We start from the raw sequence: 25,727 nt of genomic DNA, 5'->3' as shown, positions 1-25,727 counted from the left end.
CTGCACAACATTCATTAATTTGATTGGCATCAACCATGAAATAACGCCAGCTGCTGCCTCTTAGTTAAAAATCAAGGACCACAGTGAACAGTGCCTTCTAGTTTTATTCACAGGACTACCACTGTTCTGCACATGAACAGACCCCAGCATCTCTCAGGAGGGACCTGAGTTCATTCAGCGTCCCTTTCTAAACACCAAAGAAATTAGCATTCAAGACCTTGTAAGGTTGGTTTCCTGGTAGAGGAAAGGATAATCACCTGTAGTTTGGGCATCTTCTGACTGCATAGTCAAAGAGCACTCAGAAAAACGGACTGCCAGGAGTTTCAACTTAATGCTAATTCTCAGTTCTTGGAGGTGAATCAGTTCCTGAGGATAAGTCAGGCAGCAAATCCCTCCAAACACTTCACATAATCAGACCTAACCTCCCAAGTCCTAACAGCTTATTTTGGATGGAGCAAAGGGAGCAGGCATGCTTTCTGTTACAGCAGGAGACAATGGAAAACTACCTCCAAACCAACTATGACTGGGAATCACACTGCGAAACTGCCAAGGATGAGCCTTGCCAGGCAAGTGGGGAAAAGACTGCCATTTATGCGGAGTGCACCATCTGTCCTCAAGTAAGTTAAACGGGAATGACTGCCCAGAAGGCTCATGCAAGGAGCCAATCCAGAGCATTGTGCACCACAGCTGATAACAGAACAGCTTGCAAGAAAATGGGGGGAAAGGCAGTGTTTTTGGCAACAGCTGTGTTTTACAACAGCATTAAGTAATGCATTTGTGAAGGGACATCAGCTTCTTGCAGAGCAGGAAGGATAACACAAGGTGGGAGAGGAACCTCTTGAACACTCATCCCCATTCCTTCCTTTGCAGACGAGTTTCCCACCAGCCAGCTCGCCTCTGTTCAAAAGAACTGGGAGTTTTTCTCCTGAAAAGGGAGGCTCAGCTTGACCTGGTAGGTGGACATCTCAAAGGAGTTTGAAAACAAACACCTTGACTTGTGGGGCTGCAGAATGAGAGATAAGGGATCCTTGAGACAAAGGCAAGGCAGAAATGAAGGAGGCAGATGACATCTCAGAGAGGAGCGGACTGCAATGGGAATGACTGCTCAGGGATAGCTGTATGGGAGCAGCTGGGGATGCTGGCGTACCATCAGATGGGCAGCATAGGACCCACTATCCAGGAAGAGAGGAGTACAAGGATGGGGAAGAAATTAAAGAAAGGAACATCATAGAATCATAGAATGGTTAGGGTTGGAAGGGACCTTCAAAGGTCATCTAGTCCAACCCCCCTGCAAGGAGCACAATATACTCTCTTGATATATAATCGCTATCATATAGCCTACTGTAACCAACATGTTCCTCCACCATGGCTTGAGCCACAACAGACAACTGCCACCACGCTGGCAGTAACTGGCAGCAAACACATGTTGACATCCCGCTTGTGAGCATGACAGGTTTCCAACGGGGCTTCACAGTCTTTTCTAACAGCAGAGAGAAGGAGGAAGGACAAACTCCATATCTCTGGGGATGAAATTTCTGTTGTATTGTGGATGAAAGTATGCAGTAGTGTGCACAGGTTCAATCCTCTTTCACTGAGACACAAGATCTGCACTGAGCTCAGGGCTGTGCTGGCAGAACAGGGCAGAGAGTGGTCACAGAGAAGGGGAGGATGTGCTGGGCACTGGGAGCCAGGGTATCAGTGGGGGAAAAAAAAGGACCACTTCATTTGGTTATGGGCAAACCAAAAGACAACCTGACCTAGTCAGGGATGTCCCTGCTCCTTGCAGGGGGGTTGGACTAGATGACCTTTGAAGGTCCCTTCCAACCCTAACCATTCTATGATTCTATGATTCTAATACCAACAATAACTGTTGAAACTGATCATACAAAAAAGGATTATTAATTTCCTTTAACATTGCGCATTCAGCGCGTTGTACTACATTGACCACATAGGCAGATTCGGAGACAATATTGAGGGACTCATCTTTCCACTTATACAAAGCTCATACCACCACTGCAAGTTCTACTATTTGGGTTGAACCTTCTACCAATTGTACGTCATGATGCCACTCACCATCCTGCTTCCAAACAATTACAGATTTGTGTGTTTTTCCTGATCCATCTGGAAATATTGTCAAGGCATTTTTAATGGGAGTGCAACTTAAATGAGTTGCTGGATACAACATAAATTCTTTTAAAAATTGCAGCATTGGTTGCTTAGGCAAATGAATGGAAATCTGTAGCAAAACTGTTTGTAATGCCATTTGTGCTTCTGGAGTTAGTCTCCTAGAAGAGGTTAAATCTGAGTCTCCCTTAAGTATTTGGAATAGTGGAGAAAGTAATTCTGTAGAGGCCTAATACCAGGCGTACCCAGCTGATAGCTCCCAGCAATTTTTGCAAATTGGGAATGGGGGCCACAGTCGGCCAATCACACGTTACCTTATGCTGCAGTTTACTAAGAGGAAATCTACAATAACAACAAAGTATAAGAACATCAATATATACAAAATGAACAGTGTATAATTTCTCACCACTCGATGTCCAAATGAACGATACTTTTTTTTTTTTGGGCCCAGCTTCATGCACCTGCTCGTTAACGAGACTTGGAAAGCCAGACAGTGTCCTTGGTCTCATTAACAACAACTCTGATCATCAGAGCATTCTTATCAACATTCTTCACACACAAAATCCAAAGCTTCTGAGAGGAAAATTAACTCAATCCCTGCTGAAACCAAGACAGCATTCACCCCTTATTTCACACCATTTACTTCATGCTTATATGCATGCACAGACAAACACGCCACCTCTATAACAAGGAAGTTCCAAAGACTGAAGGTTTCTGTTCCGGATCTATGGGACCTGGATCAAAGGGATTTTCCGGCTCGCTGTTAGTCTTTGTTTCCACGGACGAAGGAGCGCATGGGGTAACGTGTGGTGTTGGATCTCCTTTCTGCGTGTGATTCTTTAAGGCTTCAAACATTTCACACCACACCGGTAATAACTTTTGAACAGCAGGGTCACCCCGCGTTACACAGTCCCACAGTCACAGTCCCCCAGTCCCTGGAACACCTATGGTGTTCCAGGAGCCCACCGTATATATATTACAGAGGTTTGCATTTGATACGTGAGCGGACACCCAAGTCAACAAACTCTTCAGGTCACTGTTATTAATAGCACAGTTCTGTTCCTAGAACACTTTTGTTAGACTCGTTAAAACTGATTTATGTTCCTTTGAAGCAGTACTTCTTGTCATTCTGGTCTCGAGGACTGCGGCTCTATCACCCGCCGCTTTATCCTTGTTCTTGGGGACCGTGGCTCTTTTCCCAACCAGGAAAGCGCTAGGACCCCGGTCCATGTCCCATGACTCCTCGGGCGCCACCTAGAAACTGGCTCCCACCTCACTATCGCCCCTCCGCGAATTTACAAGCGGTGGAGCTGATGGTGCAGAAGAAGAGACAGAAGTCCCTTCCAACTGTAACCATTCTATGATTCTATGATTCTATGATTGTATTAATTGACAAAGTAGTAAAAACGAGCTCTCTAAAGCAGAGAAGTCCTTCTCAGTAAACTGCCTTGGTGTTTTATTTCAATCAATCACTTTTGAACTCAGTCGCTACTCGGACACCATAAACCTGATTCGCCACACAACATATCTCCTACACCACCTCTAAGGAAGCACCATAACCTTGGTCTTTTTTGAGGGGCCGAGCTCAAAGCTATTGTTCCGTTTTGAACTTCTCCTGATAGCACCAAGGGCAACAGGGAGGTCCCGGGGCGACGTGAGGGCAAAGGGTGGACCGGGGGCACCCTGAGAGCACTCAGGTGCCCAGGGCTGAACCGGCCCGCTGCACCCCATGGAACCCTGCCGCTCCCGGCCCAGGCAGCATGTCACAGTGGGGTCCATTGTGACCTCCCTGTGTCGACACCCCACCCCACCGCATACGGTCAGCACAGCTGTGCCCCCCCCGCCCTCAGTGTCCAGCAGGACAGCAACGGGACAGGGCAGCAGCACGGAGCTGGCGAGGAGCCCGCGAGGAGCCCACGTCTTACCCTGCTGGCCCCGGCAGAAGCCCGCAGCGCCGAGGCCTTTTCTCCAAAGCTTCCCCCACATCCCCACTCCTACTCCTTTCCTCCATCCCGCGGGATGGCAGAGAGGCCCCCCAGCTGCCCCAGGGTGGCCTGGGAGGGAGACTGGACATCCCAGGAGAGCAGCTCTCCGTGGGAGCCCAACGAGGTGTCGATGGTGGAGCCGCTGCAGATTGGTCAGTGAGGGGCCCTCTTGGTCGGGGCAGGGCTGGGGCCAGCCAGCGCACCCTGCTCCACGCCAGCGTCACGTTTCCCGGCACGTGGGCAGCAGGGGTCCCGCGGGCGGGGGGCACGATTCCGCCTGAATGACAGGGATGCTCAGGGCTGGCAGCTGGCCCCAGCACAGCCTCTCCCAAAGAGGGAGAGAGCAGAGGGGACCCAGCTCCTGCTCCGGACACAGGCAGCCAGAGGCAGCTGGGCTGGCAGCAGGCAGCCCTCCTGTGGGACAGGGACCTTTCCTGCCCACCTGCAAGAGAGTTCCTCAGCGCAGGGCACTGGGGGCTTTCCCCGCCGCGCCGTGCTCCAGCATGGCAGCCCGTCTGCCGGGCACCCTCCAGCCCTGGCACGCACAGGAACACTGTGCCAAGGGAGTGGGCAGGGGCTGGACGCAGGGCAGATTTCCTGCCTCTGCTCTCTCCTGGCCCCGGCCCCTCTCCACACCCTCCCTGCTCTCCTCCTTCCTTAGATGACAGCTGGTTGCCTGTCTACGCCGTGGAACAGGCAACTGTGGACTTCATCCAGGCCTTTGCCAGCAGCCCCCAGCAGGTAACCGTGGCCATTTCACCTGCGCCAGCGCCGGCCTCTGCTGACAGGGGCTCTGCTGCCGGGCTGCTGGAGCTGTGCTGGCTGGGCAGGGCTGCTTCTCCCAGCTCTCCCGCATGGCACTGCACCCCCACTGCTCCGGTCCCGCCGGCCGTATGTGTCCCCTCTCACGCTCCCCATCTCTCTGTCTCTGTCCCCGCCTGCCAGGAGGAGCGCCTGAAGATGAAGTTCCTTAAATGCATCTGCGTCCTGTGCCGAACCGCCAAGCAGCGCGACTTGTGTCAGGGCCTGGATGTCTTCTGCCACAGATACCAGCTGGCAGAGAAGATCCAGGTGAGGGGAAACCCCACGGCTCTGCGGAAGGGCCTGGCCAGCACGGGCATCCTGTGGGGACAGTGCCTGGGCAGGGCCAGGGTCTGGTGGCACTGGGTGCTGGCAGCTGCCAGGGCCCATCCCAGTTGTGCTCTGCAGGTGCTGCTGGAAGAGGAGCCCAGGGACAAAATGCAAACGGCCATGCGGCAGAAAGCCATGGGTGCCATTGCCGCATTGAGGTACCTGCCCATCCCTCCTGGGGACCCTGTCCCAGAGGTCCGTGTCCACCTACACGAGGCCTTGAGGCTCTGCTCCCAACACCACCGTCTGAGTGGCCTCTCTCCCTCTTTGCAGCTCAGTGGGGATTCTGCTGGAGAGCAAAAAGAGCAGCCTCCTACGAGCCTGCTTCTCCAGTGTCTTCTTCCTTCCTCCAAGCCATGAAACAGAAAACATGGACATTTACTTCTACACCAAGGTAAGTGCTGGGTGAGCTACAGGAGCCCCCAGCCCCTCTGGGCTGCTCCCTGGCCACACCGTGCTGCGATATGAGCAGAGAGCCAAGGCAGGGCAGGGTCTCGGCTTTGCTTTCCCACCCTCAGCCTTTCGTCCCCTTCCCCTAAGCCTGGCCACGTCCCGCGCCGCAGGCTGCTCCGCCTGCAGCAGATTGCCTGTCCCTGGGTCTCCCCCCCCCGGCCACTGCGATGCAGTGCAGGAGGCCTCCCTTGGCTCTACGAGTTCACATTCGTCTCCTGGGGTGAGAGGGACAGCAGGCGGCACTGCCACAACTCTGTCTTCCTTGCAGACCCTGATTGCCGTGGACGAGATGCTGTGGACATTGGTGCTCAGCGCTCCCGCCTGCAGAGTCAGCGAGCAGCTGCAGAGTATCTTCCAGGTCTGGCACGTGCAAAGAGCGGGGCTGTTCCTCACCCTGCAGGGAAGGGATTGTCCACTCCTGAGCGGACGGCCCGCACCTTTGCTCGAGGGCTGAGGAAGCCGCCATGGACTGTGCGAGTCCAGCTCAGGAGCTGAGCCCGCGCTGCTTGTGCTGGAGCGGGTGTCTGCTGCCGGGGCTCACCAGCAGCTTCTCTCACCTCACCCCAGATGCTGCTGAACTTCACCGACTCTGAGAGAGCAGAGGTGCGGGAGAGGGCTGTGGAGAGGATTAGCTCACTGAGCTGTTTGCTGAGCAGGCATTCCTCGCTGGAGGTAAGGAGCCAGGCACCCTCCAGCCAGGCCGTCTCCCCCTCACTGCACACCAGAGCAGCCTGCAGCTCTCCCCACGCGGGGTTGTCACCCATGTCGCTGCTTTGGGAGCTGTGGCCGGCGTGGCCCTGCGAAGCCCTGGCTCACCCCAGGGTGTGTCCAGGGCTTTGGCACCAGCTGCCTGCCCTCAACCCTGCTGCTGTTCTGCCTCCCTCACACAGGCCTGGCACCACTTTGGCAGAGGAATAGACGGCCCCGTCAGCTACAGAGAGATCCAGATCCCAGTCCTGGGGCAGCTGCTGGGACGGCTCTTCCTTTTCTGGTCTTCGGAGGATGTGACAAAGCGTCCAGCATCAGAGGCTCTCTATTACCTCTATACATTCCTGAAAAATCAAGAAAGTAAGAGAAGTTGTGGTGGGCTGCATCCCACCGCACACAGACATCTGCCATTGGGTTGGCTTCTCTCCCTCTCCTCCTTTGCCCCTCACAGCTGCTTCCCGTAGCTTCCCAGCTGTCATTCTGCTGCAGAAGCTGAGTGCTCTCCTGAAGTCCAGGATCTGCTGTCTCCTGCTCTCCTTCCTCCCTCCTTTCAGTATCTTGAACGCCACCAAAGCAGCTCTTGATTGCCATGTCCCAAAGCCATGTCTTCCCTGTTAGCAAAGAGCAGGTGCATCTGTGCATCACCCCACCTGCTCCCTCCAGGGTTTGTAGCAAGAAGCTGTTCCTGACGCCCTCCAGAAATCTCCTTGACCGCTTGTGTCCTGCAAGCAGATCTCTGGGTGCTTTGGGGAGCTTGCTGGCAAAGCTGCTGTGTCTTATTGACTCTTCTGTGTTTCTCCCGCTGTTTAGGCAGGTCAAGGCCAAAGGAGAAAGCACAGCAGCTCTGCTGGGAACACCAGACCACCTCCTCTCCGTCTGTGGCCACCAGCAGAGGCACGGTAATGAGCTTCCCCCTTGCTGGGACACTTCTCCGTGGCGTCGGCAGGGCACTTGTGTGAGCAAAGGCACCCAGACTCAGCAGGCCTGGCGTAGCCTCACTGTTCCCGGGGAGAGGGTTCCTGCTGTCCCCGAGCAGGGACGATGCCAGGGCTGCACTGCAGTGTCCCAGCAGCAGCTCCAGCCCTCCTGGCCACCAGCAAGCCCTGGTGCTCTGGAGGGCCAGCACACTGTGCCCCTCAGCCCAACTCTCCTCCCTCACCAGGGGGCCCTCTCTTCTCGTCCTGCCCCGCGCAGTGACTGCAGCCCCTGCTGCCAGCTTTCCTGCCAGCACTGCCGCCAGCACTGCCGGGCATCTCTCGCCACGGCTGCTCGCGCTGCCCAGCTCCGCAACACCATCAGGGCACTGGCGGTGACGTGTCGTCGCTCCCTGCCTTTCTCCCGTAGGCCTATGTCATATACCTCAGGCCTTCGGAAAGGACAGACCTCATCCTCGTCATCATCGAGGCGATGACAGACTGCAGCATCTTTGACAAGGAGGTGGCAACAAAGATGCTGGATGATGTCATGGCAGACTGTGACCTCTGGCTGATGGATGTAAGTGGCTGGTGGCTGGATTGCCCTGCCCTTGAGCCCTGTCAGGCCTTCTTGCTCCCTCCGTCCCTCCCTCCCAAACCCAGCTGTATCGGGCACCAGAAGACACGTGAAGGCAGCAGAGAGGGATGGGAAGGGCAGCTGAGGAAAGGGCTGCACCCCAGTGGCAGCACCATCCTCACCTGTGTCCCCTCCAGGTGCCAGCAATCCTGAGCTGCATCCACGAAAACCTGGAAGAGATCAGCACGGCACCAGCCCAGCAGAGCGTGGAGTCACTGCTTCTCCTGATAGCTAGAAAGCGCCCTGGGGAGGCAGTCAGCACCATGCTGAAGATCGCTCCGCGAGGAGACAGGTACTGGCCCTGACAAGCACCCTGAGGGCTTGTTCCCTGTGGGCAGAGGGGTTCGGGGACTCTCCGGCTGCCAGCCCCACCGAGAACACCACCACCTCAGCCCTCTCCTGCTGCCCAGGGCATCCCAGCCGAGGGGCAGGGTCTGTGTCCCGCGGGGCTGTCCCGGGCCGTGCTGCTGTGGCCGAGGCAGCCCAGCTGACAGAGCGCTCTGTCTTGCAGCACTGCCCTGGCCATGTGGGAGGTGATGTTCTCTGTACCCCATGTTTTGGAGAGGATCTTTAATGGGCTTCTCAGATTGTCCCAGACTGAGTGTTCGCAGAGGTTTCTCGGCTCAGAAGGTGCCTGTGTCCACGTGCCTGTGAGTTACCAGCAAAGGCCTGATCACTTTCTGCAAGCCCTGAAGGCTCTGCCAGTATCTCACTGCTTGGTTTCTTTCAGGTGGTGACCTCTGCCAGCTATGAGATGTGTCCAAGCAGGCTAACGCTCCTCCAAGTCCTTAAAGGCCTCATCGTGCTCTCAGAGAGAGCTGGCATGGTGAGCAGGGTATCATGAGGGGAGCCATGTTGGCAGCCGGGGGCGGGGGCAGTGGGTAAGGCGGTGGCTTGGCCTTGGCTGGCAGTCAGGCGGTGGGGTGACTGCTCCAATTGCCCTCCCTGCTGTGGTGGGCCCTGTGGCTGCCTGGGGAGCTTTCCAGGTGCGGACCTTTTCACAGGAATGGTGACTCTTTTTCACACAGGCAAGGAAAATGCAGGCCTTCCTCCCTCACATGATGGAGGTGTTTCACCGTGGCAACACAGATATCAAGTGGAAGCTCCTGGTGCTCTGCAGAAATGTGATGGGTCACCTGAACAAAGAGGAGGCCAGCTCCATCGCTGTGCAGCTGGCAGCTGAGCTCCTGCCCCTGTTTGACAATGTAAGGCTGATGTGGGAGACTGAGCCCCACAGAGGGGCATGGGGAAAGGAGAGCTGCCCTGCGGCCCAGCCCTGAGAGGTCGATGCCTCCGAGCCCCCTGTGCTGGGTCCCAGGCCGGCCCCTGTGCAATCCAGCTGCAGCTCAAGAGCTGCTCCCAGAGCCCCGCGGGCTCCCCAGCGGCGCTGCCAGGCTGGAGCAGAGATTCCCACAGCTCCTGTGTGCAGACCCCAACTCCGCAGCATCTCCCCTCAAGTCTCCATCTCCTCCTCCCTTCCAGGAGTCCAGCCATATGAGAGAGATCTCCATCAGCCTCTTCATGGAGTTGCTGGAGACTGTGGTGGGCAACGACAGGAGGAGGATGAAGAAGAGGGTACAAAGTTACCTGCTCCCCCTCTTCTTTCACATGCATGATGAGATCAACGGTGTAGCCAAGGTAGAGATTCCAACGCTGGCTAGTGACAGAGGGCAGGGCATGCTGACCCCTGGGCATCAAGGGCAAAAGCTGACATTTCCTACACCTGACCCACCTGGTCCAGCAGGGCTGTACCCAGCAGACCCCAGATGTTTGAGGCGGGGCACGTCTCAGCTTCCTAAGGGCAGGACCACCCCAGGAACAAAGCCAAGGGGAGAGGGACGCCAGGTCTCCTTCCCCAGACCATGGTGCCATCTCCCAGCTTCTGCTGCTCTGCAGGTCTCCGGGGAAGCCCTCCTTGCTGCAGCAGAGCTGCTCAAGTGGCAAGAACTCAGCCACCTGCTGCAGACCCAGCAGACATGGAGGATCGGAGAGTGCTTGGTGAGCACAGCCCCCAAGCCCCTGGGCCCAGGCTGGACGAGGGCTGCCCCCCGTGTCTGGGGTGCGGGCTCTGCAGCTGTGCCTCGCCTGCCTGGCTCCAGCCCGGAGTCCGCAGCCTGGAGCTGCATCCTTGATCCCTGTCCTCAGGAGCAGAGCCCCCAAGGGCTCTTCTCCACGGCCCTCTCCCCTCCCTGCACAATGCAGGATGGTGGGCTCTCAGCAGCCGGGGCTGGGGGGAGTGGGCGAGGGGAGGCACGGGGCGGGGGGGGGGGGGGGGGGTGTGGGAGGAGGCACTGCTCCGCCCAAGTGGGGAGGGGCTGCGACATGCCCATGCCCTTGTGCTCCCTGCAGCTGGCGCAGGACAGGAGCAGGGCTAAAGACTACTGTCGTCAGAGCCTGCCGTACCTGGAGGATGCTCAGGCCACCTTGCGAGAGACAGCCGTCAGGTTCCTCGGTGAGCCGCAGCCCCCGGGGTCCCTCTCTTGGCAGCCTGGCCCCAGTCCCTGCTGCTGCACTGGCAGCGAGGAGCAGCCCTGTGGCTGCCAGAGCCCCAGCGGTCCCGCGCAGGCCCTTGGCCTCCCTCTCCCAGCCCTGCCCGCGCAGGTGGGCTTGGGGGCTGCCTTGCTTGCTCCCAGCCCCCTTGGCTGGTGGTCTTCCCTGGGGTCAACCCTGATGAGGGGGAGGCAGCCATGCAGCCCAGCTGGCAGGGACGGGGACTGTGCTGTGGGGAGCACGCTGGGGAGCGGCAGGTCTGACAAAGCTCTGTGCCTAGGGCTTGCCGCACGACCCCTGAGGGACCAAAGCCCAGAGATGGTGTGGGCGATCTGCAGTGGTGAGTAGAGAGCACGGTCTGGAGGGGATGCCTGGGGGTCTCTGCAGATGCGGGCGTTCATCTCAGCTCTGTTTCTCTCTGGCGCAGCCCTTGAGAACTTGGTGAAAGACCACAAGCCCTCCATCTCATCCCTGGCAGCTCAGACCATCCTCATCCTCAAGTCTCCAAAGGAGAAGCCAAGATCAGGACGCACCCTGCGAGCACTCTGCTGCTGCTGCTGCTGCTAAGCCAGGCAGAGGTGCAGCCTTCTTGGGGAAGTGGCTGTATTTTAATAAAGCTGGAACAACAGGCCGAAACCCACGGCATCCTTCAGATGTGTGAGAGACACCCAGCGAGGCCAGGGCACAGGAAGGCTGGTCCCTGCTCTGGTCACCCCACTGTTACAGAGGGGATGGAAAAATCAAATATCCAGATAGTGCTGCTATCTACTCTACATGTACCAGACAGTGGTGGCTCCACTCGTACCCTGGCTATCTCGATAGTTTGAAGGCATTTATAACAAGACACGTAGCAATAGGCACGTCGTCTTAGGAAATGCTTAGTTGTGAAATAGTTGTGCCTTGCTAAGTGCTCTACCTGAGCTGAGCGCACTAATCAGGAGCTGAAGTGAGTGAGAGGTCAACTAGTGAACACAGCGAGGAAGAATATTCACTCTTTCCCTCCGGCTTGCTTTTCATTCAGGAATATTTAACTGAATTTCACCGTATTTAAAACTAATTTGTGCTTCCGATTTGCTCAATAAATCTTGCCCCAGTAAGGGAACAGGACACTCTGCTCTGTATAAAAATTGGCAAATTCCCCATTGTTCGCACACCGTAAAAGTTAAAGGGTGAAAGAAAGAAAAATTTCTTTTCAGCTTTCCCTGTGGCACCAATAATGTCTACATGCTTTTTACTCCATTTTCCTCTACAAGTAACTGAATAGGTAGCTCCAGCATCAACTAGAAAATCCGGGGTTTGGGTCCCCAGCTGGATTGTAACCAGGGCTTCTGCTGGGGAATTCTCCCCCGTCCTCTTCATACGTCTGACAAAGGCATCTGCTGTGCTGCCGGTCTTGATTTTTCTTCAGAATAGGGACATTCGTTTTTCCAGTGCCTTTCTTCTTTACACTTTGCACACTGATTTTTCCCAATCTCTCTCCTATTGCAGTTATTTTATCCATTCCTCTACCACACCCCCGACCTCATCCCTGGTTTGTTCCCCTACCGCTCGTTGGGGAGGGGTGGGTGGCTTAAACCACTCCCTGTTCTGCCTGATCTTGTTGGCTTCCAGTTCTCCCTGCGGTAGGACTGGATCCCTCAGAATTCAACTGCCCCACTCTACAGCTCCCACCAGGATTTCTTTCACCAGAAATCCTTCACAACAGGCAGGCAGACGCCTCTCAGATTCTCTTCACATCTCATCTCCTCTCCACTCCTTGCAGCCGCGCCGGGCCGAGTCCGGCCCGGTCGGCCACCCGGCGGGAGGCCAGAGGGTGAGGGCCGCAAGGCCCTCAAGGCTCGCGCCTCCCCCTCTCTGACCCCGCTCAGCTGCTTCACATCTTCTCTACTTTTTTTCTGTTTTCCGCTTCTTAAATACCTTATCGCAGAGGCGTTATCCAGGAACATTGTGCTATGAATTGGCTCGGCCTTGGCCAGCAGCGGATCAGCCCTGGGCCCGGCCGAGCACGCCGGACAAAGGGGAAACAACTTCTAGCAGCTTCTTACAGAAACTGCCAACGCAGCCCCCAACCCGCGCCCCCGCCCCCCGCCCCACTACAGAAAACTAACACAAGGCCCCAGGAGGGGTCCTGGGTGGGCCAGTGCTGGAAGAGATGGTCAGGGCCGGGGAAGGGCTCTGATTGTGAGGGGCCGGTCTCCACCATGGTCACAAGCCAGACGGAGGAGAAATCCGGGGAGACTGGAATCTCCATTTCCGGGATCTTCCCAGTCCTCAGAGGGCAAACTCAGGGGAAGAAGTTTCATTCTCCTTTTCCCCTTTTCTGCAGGAGCTCTTCCTCTTTGGTGGGGGAGGGGGAAGAGAAGAGTGAAGCGACCAAAAGCAGGATTTCTGTTAAGCTGGAGTGATTTTTCAGTCTTTAATGGTGTTGAGGGGGAGAGGCAGGGCTCTGCAGCGCACCAAAAGCAAAGAGATGCCGTGTGGGCACGCCGGGGTGTCTGAACATGGGGCTCTGCGACAGCGCAGAGGGCAACAGGGAGGTCCCGGGGGGACGTGAGGGCAAAGGGTGGACCGGGGGCACCCTGAGAGCACTCAGGTGCCCAGGGCTGAGCCAGCCCGCTGCACCCCATGGAACCCTGCCGCTCCCGGCCCAGGCAGCGTGTCACAGTGGGGTCTATTGTGACCTCCCCATTCCGACACCCCACCCCACCGTATACGGTCAGCACGGCTGTGCCCCCCCTCGCCCTCAGTGTCCAGCAGGACAGCAACGGGACAGGGCAGCAGCACGGAGCTGGCGAGGAGCCCGCGAGGAGCCCACGTCTTACCCTGCTGGCCCCGGCAGAAGCCCGCAGCGCCGAGGCCTTTCTCCAAAGCTTCCCCCACATCCCCACTCCTACTCCTTTCCTCCATCCCGCAGGATGGCAGAGAGGCCCCCCAGCTGCCCCAGTGTGGCCTGGGAGGGAGGCCAGACGTCCCAGGAGAGCAGCTCTCCGTGGGAGCCCAACGAGGTGTCGATGGTGGAGCCGCTGCAGATTGGTCAGTGAGGGGCCCTCTTGGTCGGGGCAGGGCTGGGGCCAGCCAGCGCACCCTGCTCCACGCCAGCGTCACGTTTCCCGGCACGTGGGCAGCAGGGGTCCCGCGGGCGGGGGGCACGATTCCGCCTGAATGACAGGGATGCTCAGGGCTGGCAGCTGGCCCCAGCACAGCCTCTCCCAAAGAGGGAGAGAGCAGAGGGGACCCAGCTCCTGCTCCGGACACAGGCAGCCAGAGCCAGCTGGGCTGGCAGCAGGCAGCCCTCCTGTGGGACAGGGACCTTTCCTGCCCACCTGCAAGAGAGTTCCTCAGCGCAGGGCACTGGGGGCTTTCCCCGCCGCGCCGTGCTCCAGCATGGCAGCCCGTCTGCCGGGCACCCTCCAGCCCTGGCACGCACAGGAACACTGTGCCAAGGGAGTGGGCAGGGGCTGGACGCAGGGCAGATTTCCTGCCTCTGCTCTCTCCTGGCCCCAGCCCCTCTCCACACCCTCCCTGCTCTCCTCCTTCCTTAGATGACAGCTGGTTGCCTGTCTACGCCGTGGAACAGGCAACTGTGGACTTCATCCAGGCCTTTGCCAGCAGCCCCCAGCAGGTAACCGTGGCCATTTCACCTGCGCCAGCGCCGGCCTCTGCTGACAGGGGCTCTGCTGCCGGGCTGCTGGAGCTGTGCTGGCTGGGCAGGGCTGCTTCTCCCAGCTCTCCCGCATGGCACTGCACCCCCACTGCTCCGGTCCCGCCGGCCGTGTGTGTCCCCTCTCACGCTCCCCATCTCTCTGTCTCTGTCCCCGCCTGCCAGGAGGAGCGCCTGAAGATGAAGTTCCTTAAATGCATCTGCGTCCTGTGCCGAACCGCCAAGCAGCACGACTTGTGTCAGGGCCTGGATGTCTTCTGCCACAGATACCAGCTGGCAGAGAAGATCCAGGTGAGGGGAAACCCCACGGCTCTGCGGAAGGGCCTGGCCAGCACGGGCATCCTGTGGGGACAGTGCCTGGGCAGGGCCAGGGTCTGGTGGCACTGGGTGCTGGCAGCTGCCAGGGCCCATCCCAGTTGTGCTCTGCAGGTGCTGCTGGAAGAGGAGCCCAGGGACAAAATGCAAACGGCCATGCGGCAGAAAGCCATGGGTGCCATTGCCGCATTGAGGTACCTGCCCATCCCTCCTGGGGACCCTGTCCCAGAGGTCCGTGTCCACCTACACGAGGCCTTGAGGCTCTGCTCCCAACACCACCGTCTGAGTGGCCCCTCTCCCTCTTTGCAGCTCAGTGGGGATTCTGCTGGAGAGCAAAAAGAGCAGCCTCCTACGAGCCTGCTTCTCCAGCGTCTTCTTCCTTCCACCAAACGCCAAAATCCGTGGCCTGGGCATTTTTCTCTACCCTCAGGTAAGTGCTGGGTGAGCTACAGGAGCCCCCAGCCCCTCTGGGCTGCTCCCTGGCCACACCGTGCTGCGATATGAGCAGAGAGCCAAGGCAGGGCAGGGTCTCGGCTTTGCTTTCCCACCCTCAGCCTTTCGTCCCCTTCCCCTAAGCCTGGCCACGTCCCGCGCCGCAGGCTGCTCTGCCTGCAGCAGATTGCCTGTCCCTGGGTCTCCCCCCCGGCCACTGCGATGCAGTGCAGGAGGCCTCCCTTGGCTCTACGAGTTCACATTCGTCTCCTGGGGTGAGAGGGACAGCAGGCGGCACTGCCACAACTCTGTCTTCCTTGCAGACCCTGATTGCCGTGGACGAGATGCTGTGGACATTGGTGCTCAGCGCTCCCGCCTGCAGAGTCAGCGAGCAGCTGCAGAGTATCTTCCAGGTCTGGCACGTGCAAAGAGCGGGGCTGTTCCTCACCCTGCAGGGAAGGGATTGTCCACTCCTGAGCGGACGGCCCGCACCTTTGCTCGAGAGCTGAGGAAGCCGCCATGGACTGTGCGAGTCCAGCTCAGGAGCTGAGCCCGCGCTGCTTGTGCTGGAGCGGGTGTCTGCTGCCGGGGCTCACCAGCAGCTTCTCTCACCTCACCCCAGATGCTGCTGAACTTCACCGACTCTGAGAGAGCAGAGGTGCGGGAGAGGGCTGTGGAGAGGATTAGCTCACTGAGCTGTTTGCTGAGCAGGCATTCCTCGCTGGAGGTAAGGAGCCAGGCACCCTCCAGCCAGGCCGTCTCCCCCTCACTGCACACCAGAGCAGCCTGCAGCTCTCCCCACGCGGGGTTGTCACCCATGTCGCTGCTTTGGGAGCTGTGGCCGGCGTGGCCCTGCGAAGCCCTGGCTCACCCCAGGGTGTGTCCAGGGCTTTGGCACCAGCTGCCTGCCCTCAACCCTGCTGCTGTTCTGCCTCCCGCACACAGGCCTGGCACCACTTTGGCAGAGAAATACACGGCCCCGTCAGCTACAGAGAGATCCAGATCCCAGTCCTGGGGCAGCTGCTGGGACGGCTCTTCCTTTTCTGGTCTTCGGAGGATGTGACAAAGCGTCCAGCATCAGAGGCTCTCTATTACCTCTATACATTCCTGAAAAATCAAGAAAGTAAGAGAAGTTGTGGTGGGCTGCATCCCACCGCACACAGACATCTGCCATTGGGTTGGCTTCTCTCCCTCTCCTCCTTTGCCCCTCACAGCTGCTTCCCGTAGCTTCCCAGCTGTCATTCTGCTGCAGAAGCTGAGTGCTCTCCTGAAGTCCAGGATCTGCTGTCTCCTGCTCTCCTTCCTCCCTCCTTTCAGTATCTTGAACGCCACCAAAGCAGCTCTTGATTGCCATGTCCCAAAGCCATGTCTTCCCTGTTAGCAAAGAGCAGGTGCATCTGTGCATCACCCCACCTGCTCCCTCCAGGGTTTGTAGCAAGAAGCTGTTCCTGATGCCCTCCAGAAATCTCCTTGACCGCTTGTGTCCTGCAAGCAGATCTCTGGGTGCTTTGGGGAGCTTGCTGGCAAAGCTGCTGTGTCTTATTGACTCTTCTGTGTTTCTCCCGCTGTTTAGGCAGGTCAAGGCCAAAGGAGAAAGCACAGCAGCTCTGCTGGGAACACCAGACCACCTCCTCTCCGTCTGTGGCCACCAGCAGAGGCACGGTAATGAGCTTCCCCCTTGCTGGGACACTGCTCCGTGGCGTCGGCAGGGCACTTGTGTGAGCAAAGGCACCCAGACTCAGCAGGCCTGGCGTAGCCTCACTGTTCCCGGGGAGAGGGTTCCTGCTGTCCCCGAGCAGGGACGATGCCAGGGCTGCACTGCAGTGTCCCAGCAGCAGCTCCAGCCCTCCTGGCCACCAGCAAGCCCTGGTGCTCTGGAGGGCCAGCACACTGTGCCCCTCAGCCCAACTCTCCTCCCTCACCAGGGGGCCCTCTCTTCTCGTCCTGCCCCGCGCAGTGACTGCAGCCCCTGCTGCCAGCTTTCCTGCCAGCACTGCCGCCAGCACTGCCGGGCATCTCTCGCCACGGCTGCTCGCGCTGCCCAGCTCCACAGCACCCTCAGGGCGCTGGCGGTGACGTGACTTCGCTCCCTGCCTTCCTCCCATAGGCCTTTTTAATATACCTCAGACCTTCAGAGAGGACAGACATCGTCCTCGTCATCATCGAGGCCATGACAGACTGCAGCATCTTTGACAAGGAGGTGGCAACAAAGATGCTGGATGAGGTCATGGCAGACCCTGACTTGTCGCAGATGGATGTAAGTGGCCGGTGGCTGGATTGCCCTGCCCTTGAGCCCTGTCAGGCCTTCTTGCTCCCTTCGTCCCTCCCTCCCAAACCCAGCTGTATCGGGCACCAGAAGACACGTGAAGGCAGCAGAGAGGGATGGGAAGGGCAGGTGAGGAAAGGGCTGCACCCCAGTGGCAGCACCATCCTCACCTGTGTCCCCTCCAGGTGCCAGCAATCCTGAGCTGCATCCACGAAAACCTGGAAGAGATCAGCACGGCACCAGCCCAGCAGAGCGTGGAGTCACTGCTTCTCCTGATAGCTAGAAAGCGCCCTGGGGAGGCAGTCAGCACCATGCTGAAGATCGCTCCGCGAGGAGACAGGTACTGGCCCTGACAAGCACCCTGAGGGCTTGTTCCCTGTGGGCAGAGGGGTTCGGGGACTCTCCGGCTGCCAGCCCCACCGAGAACACCGCCACCTCAGCCCTCTCCTGCTGCCCAGGGCATCCCAGCCGAGGGGCAGGGTCTGTGTCCCGCGGGGCTGTCCCGGGCCGTGCTGCTGTGGCCGAGGCAGCCCAGCTGACAGAGCGCTCTGTCTTGCAGCACTGCCCTGGCCATGTGGGAGGTGATCTTCTCCTTACCCGAGACCTTGGAGAACGTTTTGAAGGAGCTGTTCATCCAACTCCAGGACCCGCAGAACACATTCTTCTGCACCTACTCAGATCAAACCTCCCTCCTTTCCTTGGCTGTGAGTTACCAGAAAAAGCCTTGGTGCCCTTGTGCTCCCTGACCGTGGGAACCAGGAGCTGCATGGCACGGGGAGCCTCCCCAGCTCTGCCGGCCACTGACTGCTGGGTTTCTTTCAGCTGCTGGCCTCCCGTAATTTGGAAGATGAGGTGTTTGAGCCAATGTACAAAGTCGAGAGGTTTCTGAGGAGTTCAAACGCGGGGATGCTCTCGCTGGTGCTCACAGGCCTCGTCACACTGTCAGAGAGAGCTGACATGGTGAGCAGGGCGTCATGACGGGAGCCGTGTTGGCAGCCGGGGGCTGGGGCAGTGGGTAAGGCGGTGGCTTGGCCTTGGCTGGCAGTCAGGCGGTGGGGTGACTGCTCCAATTGCCCTCCCTGCCGTGGTGGGCCCTGTGGCTGCCTGGGGAGCTTTCCAGGTGCAGACCTTTTCAGAGGAATGGTGACTCTCTTTTTCACACAGGCAAGGAAAATGCAGGTCCTCCTGCCAGACATGACAGAGGTCCTGCAGGGCGGCAACAAAGATATCAAGAGGAAGGCCCTGGTGGTCTTCCAAAATGTGATGGGTCGCCTGAGGAAGGAGGAGGCCAGCCCCATCGCTGTGCAGCTGGTGGAGAAGCTCCTGCCCCTCTTTGACCATGTAAGGCTGATGTGGGAGCTTGAGCCCCACGGAGGGGCACGGGGCAATGATGGCTGTCCTGCAGCCCAGCCCTGCAGGCAGCACTCCAAGCAGGGCCTTCTGTCCTCTCTGCCCCGGGCTCTTGTGGGATGGCTTCTGGGTTCTGCAGCCCAGCCCAGCTTCTCCCTGGCAGCTGCGCTCAGAGCCCCGAGGGCTCCCCGAGCTGGGCTGCCGGGCAGGACCACGTGTTCTCCGCAGACTCCGCGGCAAAGGGGCTGAGGAGGAGCCAGTGGTGCGTGCCACGGAGGTGTTGCCGGGGTCCTCCTGCTCAGCCCGGCTGTGGGGAGCTCTTCCCTAGCAAGGCTGGTGCAGCTGGCGGGGAGTGCTGGGTGGCTGGGGGAGCGCTTGGAGGCACAGCCACTGCCTGAAGGAACTCTCCTGAGAGGTCTTTCTCGAGCCCGGGGCCATTCAGCTCTGGCTGCGGGTTTGGCGCGCAATGCCGGTGTGCAGAAGCCGACCCCGGCGCATCTCCCCTGACCCCAGCCATGCTAACGTTTCTGCTCACTGTGGGCAGAGAGCTAGTGTTGCTGAAGTGCTGCTGCGCTTCTCCCTACCAGGAGTTCAGCCAGCTGAGAGAGCTCTCCATCAGGCTCTTTGGAAACCTCATGAAGGCTGTGGTGGGGAAGAACAAGAGCCAGGTGAAGGTGCCAGTGCGAATGGGCCTGCTCCCACTCTTCTTCCACATGAGTGACCAAGTGCAGAGCGTGGCCAAGGTACGGATTTCCAAGCTAAGCAGGGATGCAGGGAAGAGACCCCCAGATGTTTGAGGCGGGGCACGTCCCAGCTTCCTAAGGGCAGGACCACCCCAGGAACAAAGCCAAGGGGAGAGGGACGCCAGGTCTCCTTCCCCAGACCATGGTGCCATCTCCCAGCTTCTGCTGCTCTGCAGGTCTCCGGGGAAGCCCTCCTTGCTGCAGCAGAGCTGCTCAAGTGGCAAGAACTCAGCCACCTGCTGCAGACCCAGCAGACATGGAGGATCGGAGAGTGCTTGGTGAGCACAGCCCCCAAGCCCCTGGGCCCAGGCTGGACGAGGGCTGCCCCCCGTGTCTGGGGTGCGGGCTCTGCAGCTGTGCCTCGCCTGCCTGGCTCCAGCCGGGAGTCCGCAGCCTGGAGCTACATCCTTGGTCCCTGTCCTCAGGAGCAGAGCCCCCAAGGGCTCTTCTCCACGGCCCTCTCCCCTCCCTGCACAATGCAGGCTGGTGGGCTCTCAGCACCCGGGGCTGGGGGGAGTGGGCAGGGGGGGGTGGAACCTGGGGGGAGTGTGGGAGGAGGCACTGCTCCGCCCAAGTGGGGAGGGGCTGCGACATGCCCATGCCCTTGTGCTCCCTGCAGCTGGCGCGGGACAGGAGCAGGGCTGAAGACTACTGTCGTCAGAGCCTGCCATACCTGGAGGATGCTCAGGCCACCTTGCGAGAGACAGCCGTCAGGTTCCTCGGTGAGCCGCAGCTCACCTGCCGGTGAGCCGGGGTCCCTCTCTTGGCAGCCTGGCCCCAGTCCCTGCTGCTGCACTGGCAGCGAGGAGCAGCCCTGTGGCTGCCAGAGCCCCAGCGGTCCCGCGCAGGCCCTTGGCCTCCCTCTCCCAGCCCTGCCCGCGCAGGTGGGCTTGGGGGCTGCCTTGCTTGCTCCCAGCCCCCTTGGCTGGTGGTCTTCCCTGGGGTCAACCCTGATGAGGGGGAGGCAGCCATGCAGCCCAGCTGGCAGGGACGGGGACTGTGCTGTGGGGAGCACACTGGGGAGCGGCAGGTCTGACAAAGCTCTGTGCCTAGGGCTTGCCGTGCCACCCCTGAGGGACCAAAGCCCAGAGATGGTGTGGGCGATCTGCAGTGGTGAGTAGAGAGCACGGTCTGGAGGGGATGCCTGGGGGTCTCTGCAGACGCGGGCGTTCATCTCAGCTCTGTTTCTCTCTGGCGCAGCCCTTGAGAACTTGGTGAAAGACCACAAGCCCTCCATCTCATCCCTGGCAGCTCAGACCATCCTCATCCTCAAGTCTCCAAAGAAGAAGCCAAGATCAGGACGCACCCTGCGAGCATTCTGCTGCTGCTGCTGCTGCTAAGCCAGGCAGAGGTGCAGCCTTCTTGGGGAAGTGGCTGTATTTTAATAAAGCTGGAACAACAGGCCGAAACCCACGGCGTCCTTCAGATGTGTGAGAGACACCCAGCGAGGCCAGGGCACAGGAAGGCTGGTCCCTGCTCTGGTCACCCCACTGTTACAGAGGGGATGGAAAAATCAAATATCCAGATAGTGCTGCTATCTACTCTACATGTACCAGACAGTGGTGGCTCCACTCGTACCCTGGCTATCTCGACAGTTTGAAGGCGTTTATAACAAGACACGTAGCAATAGGCACGTCGTCTTAGGAAATGCTTAGTTGTGAAATAGTTGTGCCTTGCTAAGTGCTCTACCTGAGCTGAGCGCACTAATCAGGAGCTGAAGTGAGTGAGAGGTCAACTAGTGAACACAGCGAGGAAGAATATTCACTCTTTCCCTCTGGCTTGCTTTTCATTCAGGAATATTTAACTGAATTTCACCGTTTTTAAAACTAATTTGTGCTTCTGATTTGCTCAATAAATCTTGCCCCAGTAAGGGAACAGGACACTCTGCTCTGTATAAAAATTGGCAAATTCCCCATTGTTCGCACACCGTAAAAGTTAAAGGGTGAAAGAAAGAAAAATTTCTTTTCAGCTTTCCCTGTGGCACCAATAATGTCTACATGCTTTTTACTCCATTTTCCTCTACAAGTAACTGAATAGGTAGCTCCAGCATCAACTAGAAAATCCGGGGTTTGGGTCCCCAGCTGGATTGTAACCAGGGCTTCTGCTGGGGAATTCTCCCCCGTCCTCTTCATACGTCTGACAAAGGCATCTGCTGTGCTGCCGGTCTTGATTTTTCTTCAGAATAGGGACATTCGTTTTTCCAGTGCCTTTCTTCTTTACACTTTGCACACTGATTTTTCCCAATCTCTCTCCTATTGCAGTTATTTTATCCATTCCTCTACCACACCCCCAACCTCATCCCTGGTTTGTTCCCCTACCGCTCGTTGGGGAGGGGTGGGTGTCTTAAACCACTCCCTGTTCTGCCTGATCTTGTTGGCTTCCAGTTCTCCCTGCGGTAGGACTGGATCCCTCAGAATTCAACTGCCCCACTCTACAGCTCCCACCAGGATTTCTTTCACCAGAAATCCTTCACAACAGGCAGGCAGACGCCTCTCAGATTCTCTTCACATCTCATCTCCTCTCCACTCCTTGCAGCCGCGCCGGGCCGAGTCCGGCCCGGTCGGCCACCCGGCGGGAGGCCAGAGGGTGAGGGCCGCAAGGCCCTCAAGGCTCGCGCCTCCCCCTCTCTGACCCCGCTCAGCTGCTTCACATCTTCTCTACTTTTTTTCTGTTTTCCGCTTCTTAAATACCTTATCGCAGAGGCGTTATCCAGGAACATTGTGCTATGAATTGGCTCGGCCTTGGCCAGCAGCGGATCAGCCCTGGGCCCGGCCGAGCACGCCGGACAAAGGGGAAACAACTTCTAGCAGCTTCTTACAGAAACTGCCAACGCAGCCCCCAACCCGCGCCCCCGCCCCCCGCCCCACTACAGAAAACTAACACAAGGCCCCAGGAGGGGTCCTGGGTGGGCCAGTGCTGGAAGAGATGGTCAGGGCCGGGGAAGGGCTCTGATTGTGAGGGGCCGGTCTCCACCATGGTCACAAGCCAGACAGAGGAGAAATCCGGGGAGACTGGAATCTCCATTTCCGGGATCTTCCCAGTCCTCAGAGGGCAAACTCAGGGGAAGAAGTTTCATTCTCCTTTTCCCCTTTTCTGCAGGAGCTCTTCCTCTTTGGTGGGGGAGGGGGAAGAGAAGAGGGAAGCGACCAAAAGCAGGATTTCTGTTAAGCTGGAGTGATTTTTCAGTCTTTAATGGTGTTGAGGGGGAGAGGCAGGGCTCTGCAGCGCACCAAAAGCAAAGAGATGCCGTGTGGGCACGCCGGGGTGTCTGAACATGGGGCTCTGCGACAGCGCAGAGGGCAACAGGGAGGTCCCGGGGGGACGTGAGGGCAAAGGGTGGACCGGGGGCACCCTGAGAGCACTCAGGTGCCCAGGGCTGAGCCAGCCCGCTGCACCCCATGGAACCCTGCCGCTCCCGGCCCAGGCAGCGTGTCACAGTGGGGTCTATTGTGACCTCCCCATTCCGACACCCCACCCCACCGTATACGGTCAGCACGGCTGTGCCCCCCCTCGCCCTCAGTGTCCAGCAGGACAGCAACGGGACAGGGCAGCAGCACGGAGCTGGCGAGGAGCCCGCGAGGAGCCCACGTCTTACCCTGCTGGCCCCGGCAGAAGCCCGCAGCGCCGAGGCCTTTCTCCAAAGCTTCCCCCACATCCCCACTCCTACTCCTTTCCTCCATCCCGCAGGATGGCAGAGAGGCCCCCCAGCTGCCCCAGTGTGGCCTGGGAGGGAGGCCAGACGTCCCAGGAGAGCAGCTCTCCGTGGGAGCCCAACGAGGTGTCGATGGTGGAGCCGCTGCAGATTGGTCAGTGAGGGGCCCTCTTGGTCGGGGCAGGGCTGGGGCCAGCCAGCGCACCCTGCTCCACGCCAGCGTCACGTTTCCCGGCACGTGGGCAGCAGGGGTCCCGCGGGCGGGGGGCACGATTCCGCCTGAATGACAGGGATGCTCAGGGCTGGCAGCTGGCCCCAGCACAGCCTCTCCCAAAGAGGGAGAGAGCAGAGGGGACCCAGCTCCTGCTCCGGACACAGGCAGCCAGAGGCAGCTGGGCTGGCAGCAGGCAGCCCTCCTGTGGGACAGGGACCTTTCCTGCCCACCTGCAAGAGAGTTCCTCAGCGCAGGGCACTGGGGGCTTTCCCCGCCGCGCCGTGCTCCAGCATGGCAGCCCGTCTGCCGGGCACCCTCCAGCCCTGGCACGCACAGGAACACTGTGCCAAGGGAGTGGGCAGGGGCTGGACGCAGGGCAGATTTCCTGCCTCTGCTCTCTCCTGGCCCCAGCCCCTCTCCACACCCTCCCTGCTCTCCTCCTTCCTTAGATGACAGCTGGTTGCCTGTCTACGCCGTGGAACAGGCAACTGTGGACTTCATCCAGGCCTTTGCCAGCAGCCCCCAGCAGGTAACCGTGGCCATTTCACCTGCGCCAGCGCCGGCCTCTGCTGACAGGGGCTCTGCTGCCGGGCTGCTGGAGCTGTGCTGGCTGGGCAGGGCTGCTTCTCCCAGCTCTCCCGCATGGCACTGCACCCCCACTGCTCCGGTCCCGCCGGCCGTGTGTGTCCCCTCTCACGCTCCCCATCTCTCTGTCTCTGTCCCCGCCTGCCAGGAGGAGCGCCTGAAGATGAAGTTCCTTAAATGCATCTGCGTCCTGTGCCGAACCGCCAAGCAGCACGACTTGTGTCAGGGCCTGGATGTCTTCTGCCACAGATACCAGCTGGCAGAGAAGATCCAGGTGAGGGGAAACCCCACGGCTCTGCGGAAGGGCCTGGCCAGCACGGGCATCCTGTGGGGACAGTGCCTGGGCAGGGCCAGGGTCTGGTGGCACTGGGTGCTGGCAGCTGCCAGGGCCCATCCCAGTTGTGCTCTGCAGGTGCTGCTGGAAGAGGAGCCCAGGGACAAAATGCAAACGGCCATGCGGCAGAAAGCCATGGGTGCCATTGCCGCATTGAGGTACCTGCCCATCCCTCCTGGGGACCCTGTCCCAGAGGTCCGTGTCCACCTACACGAGGCCTTGAGGCTCTGCTCCCAACACCACCGTCTGAGTGGCCCCTCTCCCTCTTTGCAGCTCAGTGGGGATTCTGCTGGAGAGCAAAAAGAGCAGCCTCCTACGAGCCTGCTTCTCCAGCGTCTTCTTCCTTCCACCAAACGCCAAAATCCGTGGCCTGGGCATTTTTCTCTACCCTCAGGTAAGTGCTGGGTGAGCTACAGGAGCCCCCAGCCCCTCTGGGCTGCTCCCTGGCCACACCGTGCTGCGATATGAGCAGAGAGCCAAGGCAGGGCAGGGTCTCGGCTTTGCTTTCCCACCCTCAGCCTTTCGTCCCCTTCCCCTAAGCCTGGCCACGTCCCGCGCCGCAGGCTGCTCTGCCTGCAGCAGATTGCCTGTCCCTGGGTCTCCCCCCCGGCCACTGCGATGCAGTGCAGGAGGCCTCCCTTGGCTCTACGAGTTCACATTCGTCTCCTGGGGTGAGAGGGACAGCAGGCGGCACTGCCACAACTCTGTCTTCCTTGCAGACCCTGATTGCCGTGGACGAGATGCTGTGGACATTGGTGCTCAGCGCTCCCGCCTGCAGAGTCAGCGAGCAGCTGCAGAGTATCTTCCAGGTCTGGCACGTGCAAAGAGCGGGGCTGTTCCTCACCCTGCAGGGAAGGGATTGTCCACTCCTGAGCGGACGGCCCGCACCTTTGCTCGAGAGCTGAGGAAGCCGCCATGGACTGTGCGAGTCCAGCTCAGGAGCTGAGCCCGCGCTGCTTGTGCTGGAGCGGGTGTCTGCTGCCGGGGCTCACCAGCAGCTTCTCTCACCTCACCCCAGATGCTGCTGAACTTCACCGACTCTGAGAGAGCAGAGGTGCGGGAGAGGGCTGTGGAGAGGATTAGCTCACTGAGCTGTTTGCTGAGCAGGCATTCCTCGCTGGAGGTAAGGAGCCAGGCACCCTCCAGCCAGGCCGTCTCCCCCTCACTGCACACCAGAGCAGCCTGCAGCTCTCCCCATGCGGGGTTGTCACCCATGTCGCTGCTTTGGGAGCTGTGGCCGGCGTGGCCCTGCGAAGCCCTGGCTCACCCCAGGGTGTGTCCAGGGCTTTGGCACCAGCTGCCTGCCCTCAACCCTGCTGCTGTTCTGCCTCCCGCACACAGGCCTGGCACCACTTTGGCAGAGAAATACATGGCCCCGTCAGCTACAGAGAGATCCAGATCCCAGTCCTGGGGCAGCTGCTGGGACGGCTCTTCCTTTTCTGGTCTTCGGAGGATGTGACAAAGCGTCCAGCATCAGAGGCTCTCTATTACCTCTATACATTCCTGAAAAATCAAGAAAGTAAGAGAAGTTGTGGTGGGCTGCATCCCACCGCACACAGACATCTGCCATTGGGTTGGCTTCTCTCCCTCTCCTCCTTTGCCCCTCACAGCTGCTTCCCGTAGCTTCCCAGCTGTCATTCTGCTGCAGAAGCTGAGTGCTCTCCTGAAGTCCAGGATCTGCTGTCTCCTGCTCTCCTTCCTCCCTCCTTTCAGTATCTTGAACGCCACCAAAG

At 59.0% G+C, this 25,727-nt stretch overlaps 4 protein-coding genes across 4 annotated transcripts; all 4 read left to right on the top strand.

Moving 5' to 3' along the window:
• Positions 1-494: 494 nt before the first annotated feature.
• On the top strand, positions 495-11,009 carry LOC147598863 (uncharacterized). Its single transcript, XM_086760116.1, has 20 exons — positions 495-617; positions 3,880-4,261; positions 4,771-4,850; positions 5,055-5,180; positions 5,319-5,398; positions 5,514-5,634; positions 5,962-6,051; positions 6,261-6,365; positions 6,584-6,761; positions 7,212-7,300; positions 7,746-7,895; positions 8,090-8,244; positions 8,464-8,602; positions 8,683-8,778; positions 8,981-9,157; positions 9,435-9,590; positions 9,849-9,950; positions 10,302-10,404; positions 10,723-10,782; positions 10,870-11,009. The coding sequence occupies exons 1-20, from the start codon at positions 495-497 to the stop codon at positions 11,007-11,009; spliced, it is 2,652 nt and encodes an 883-aa protein (XP_086616242.1).
• Positions 11,010-12,943: 1,934 nt separating this feature from the next.
• On the top strand, positions 12,944-16,077 carry LOC147598862 (maestro heat-like repeat family member 5). Its single transcript, XM_086760115.1, has 9 exons — positions 12,944-13,035; positions 13,357-13,475; positions 13,985-14,064; positions 14,269-14,394; positions 14,533-14,612; positions 14,728-14,848; positions 15,174-15,263; positions 15,473-15,577; positions 15,796-16,077. The coding sequence occupies exons 1-9, from the start codon at positions 12,944-12,946 to the stop codon at positions 16,075-16,077; spliced, it is 1,095 nt and encodes a 364-aa protein (XP_086616241.1).
• A 1,301-nt stretch (positions 16,078-17,378) lies between these two features.
• LOC147598861 (maestro heat-like repeat-containing protein family member 7) lies at positions 17,379-20,549 on the top strand. Its single transcript, XM_086760114.1, has 8 exons — positions 17,379-17,456; positions 17,676-17,820; positions 17,939-18,076; positions 18,281-18,468; positions 19,062-19,209; positions 19,386-19,487; positions 19,829-19,931; positions 20,410-20,549. Exons 1-8 carry the CDS (start codon positions 17,428-17,430, stop codon positions 20,547-20,549), a joined length of 993 nt encoding a protein of 330 aa, XP_086616240.1. The 5' UTR covers positions 17,379-17,427.
• Positions 20,550-22,483: 1,934 nt separating this feature from the next.
• LOC147598860 (maestro heat-like repeat family member 5) lies at positions 22,484-25,617 on the top strand. The gene is made up of 9 exons (XM_086760113.1): positions 22,484-22,575; positions 22,897-23,015; positions 23,525-23,604; positions 23,809-23,934; positions 24,073-24,152; positions 24,268-24,388; positions 24,714-24,803; positions 25,013-25,117; positions 25,336-25,617. The coding sequence occupies exons 1-9, from the start codon at positions 22,484-22,486 to the stop codon at positions 25,615-25,617; spliced, it is 1,095 nt and encodes a 364-aa protein (XP_086616239.1).
• The last annotated feature ends 110 nt before the right edge of the window (positions 25,618-25,727 follow it).

The sequence above is a fragment of the Chlamydotis macqueenii genome, chromosome 15 (assembly GCF_036417535.1).
Source record: "Chlamydotis macqueenii isolate bChlMac1 chromosome 15, bChlMac1.mat, whole genome shotgun sequence".
Lineage (NCBI taxonomy): Eukaryota > Metazoa > Chordata > Aves > Otidiformes > Otididae > Chlamydotis > Chlamydotis macqueenii.
Note: the sequence above shows the minus strand (reverse complement) of the source record. Positions and strands in the feature narration are given on the sequence as shown.

What these genes read in the sequence shown, in the direction of transcription:
- LOC147598862 (XM_086760115.1), top strand. Translation starts at nt 12,944, where the DNA reads ATGGGGCTCTGCGACAGCGCAGAGGGCAACAGGGAGGTCCCGGGGGGA. An exon ending in TTGCCAGCAGCCCCCAGCAG is followed by an intron (nt 14,065 to 14,268) that starts GTAACCGTGGCC and finishes CCCGCCTGCCAG; the next exon opens with GAGGAGCGCCTGAAGATGAA. An exon ending in AGCTGGCAGAGAAGATCCAG is followed by an intron (nt 14,395 to 14,532) that starts GTGAGGGGAAAC and finishes TGTGCTCTGCAG; the next exon opens with GTGCTGCTGGAAGAGGAGCC.
- LOC147598863 (XM_086760116.1), top strand. Translation starts at nt 495, where the DNA reads ATGGAAAACTACCTCCAAACCAACTATGACTGGGAATCACACTGCGAA. An exon ending in GGTGGAGCCGCTGCAGATTG is followed by an intron (nt 4,262 to 4,770) that starts GTCAGTGAGGGG and finishes CTCCTTCCTTAG; the next exon opens with ATGACAGCTGGTTGCCTGTC. An exon ending in TGGCCACCAGCAGAGGCACG is followed by an intron (nt 7,301 to 7,745) that starts GTAATGAGCTTC and finishes TTTCTCCCGTAG; the next exon opens with GCCTATGTCATATACCTCAG.
- LOC147598860 (XM_086760113.1), top strand. Translation starts at nt 22,484, where the DNA reads ATGGGGCTCTGCGACAGCGCAGAGGGCAACAGGGAGGTCCCGGGGGGA. An exon ending in TTGCCAGCAGCCCCCAGCAG is followed by an intron (nt 23,605 to 23,808) that starts GTAACCGTGGCC and finishes CCCGCCTGCCAG; the next exon opens with GAGGAGCGCCTGAAGATGAA. An exon ending in GCATTTTTCTCTACCCTCAG is followed by an intron (nt 24,389 to 24,713) that starts GTAAGTGCTGGG and finishes TCTTCCTTGCAG; the next exon opens with ACCCTGATTGCCGTGGACGA.
- LOC147598861 (XM_086760114.1), top strand. Translation starts at nt 17,428, where the DNA reads ATGCTGAAGATCGCTCCGCGAGGAGACAG. An exon ending in ATCGCTCCGCGAGGAGACAG is followed by an intron (nt 17,457 to 17,675) that starts GTACTGGCCCTG and finishes TCTGTCTTGCAG; the next exon opens with CACTGCCCTGGCCATGTGGG. An exon ending in TGTCAGAGAGAGCTGACATG is followed by an intron (nt 18,077 to 18,280) that starts GTGAGCAGGGCG and finishes TTTTTCACACAG; the next exon opens with GCAAGGAAAATGCAGGTCCT.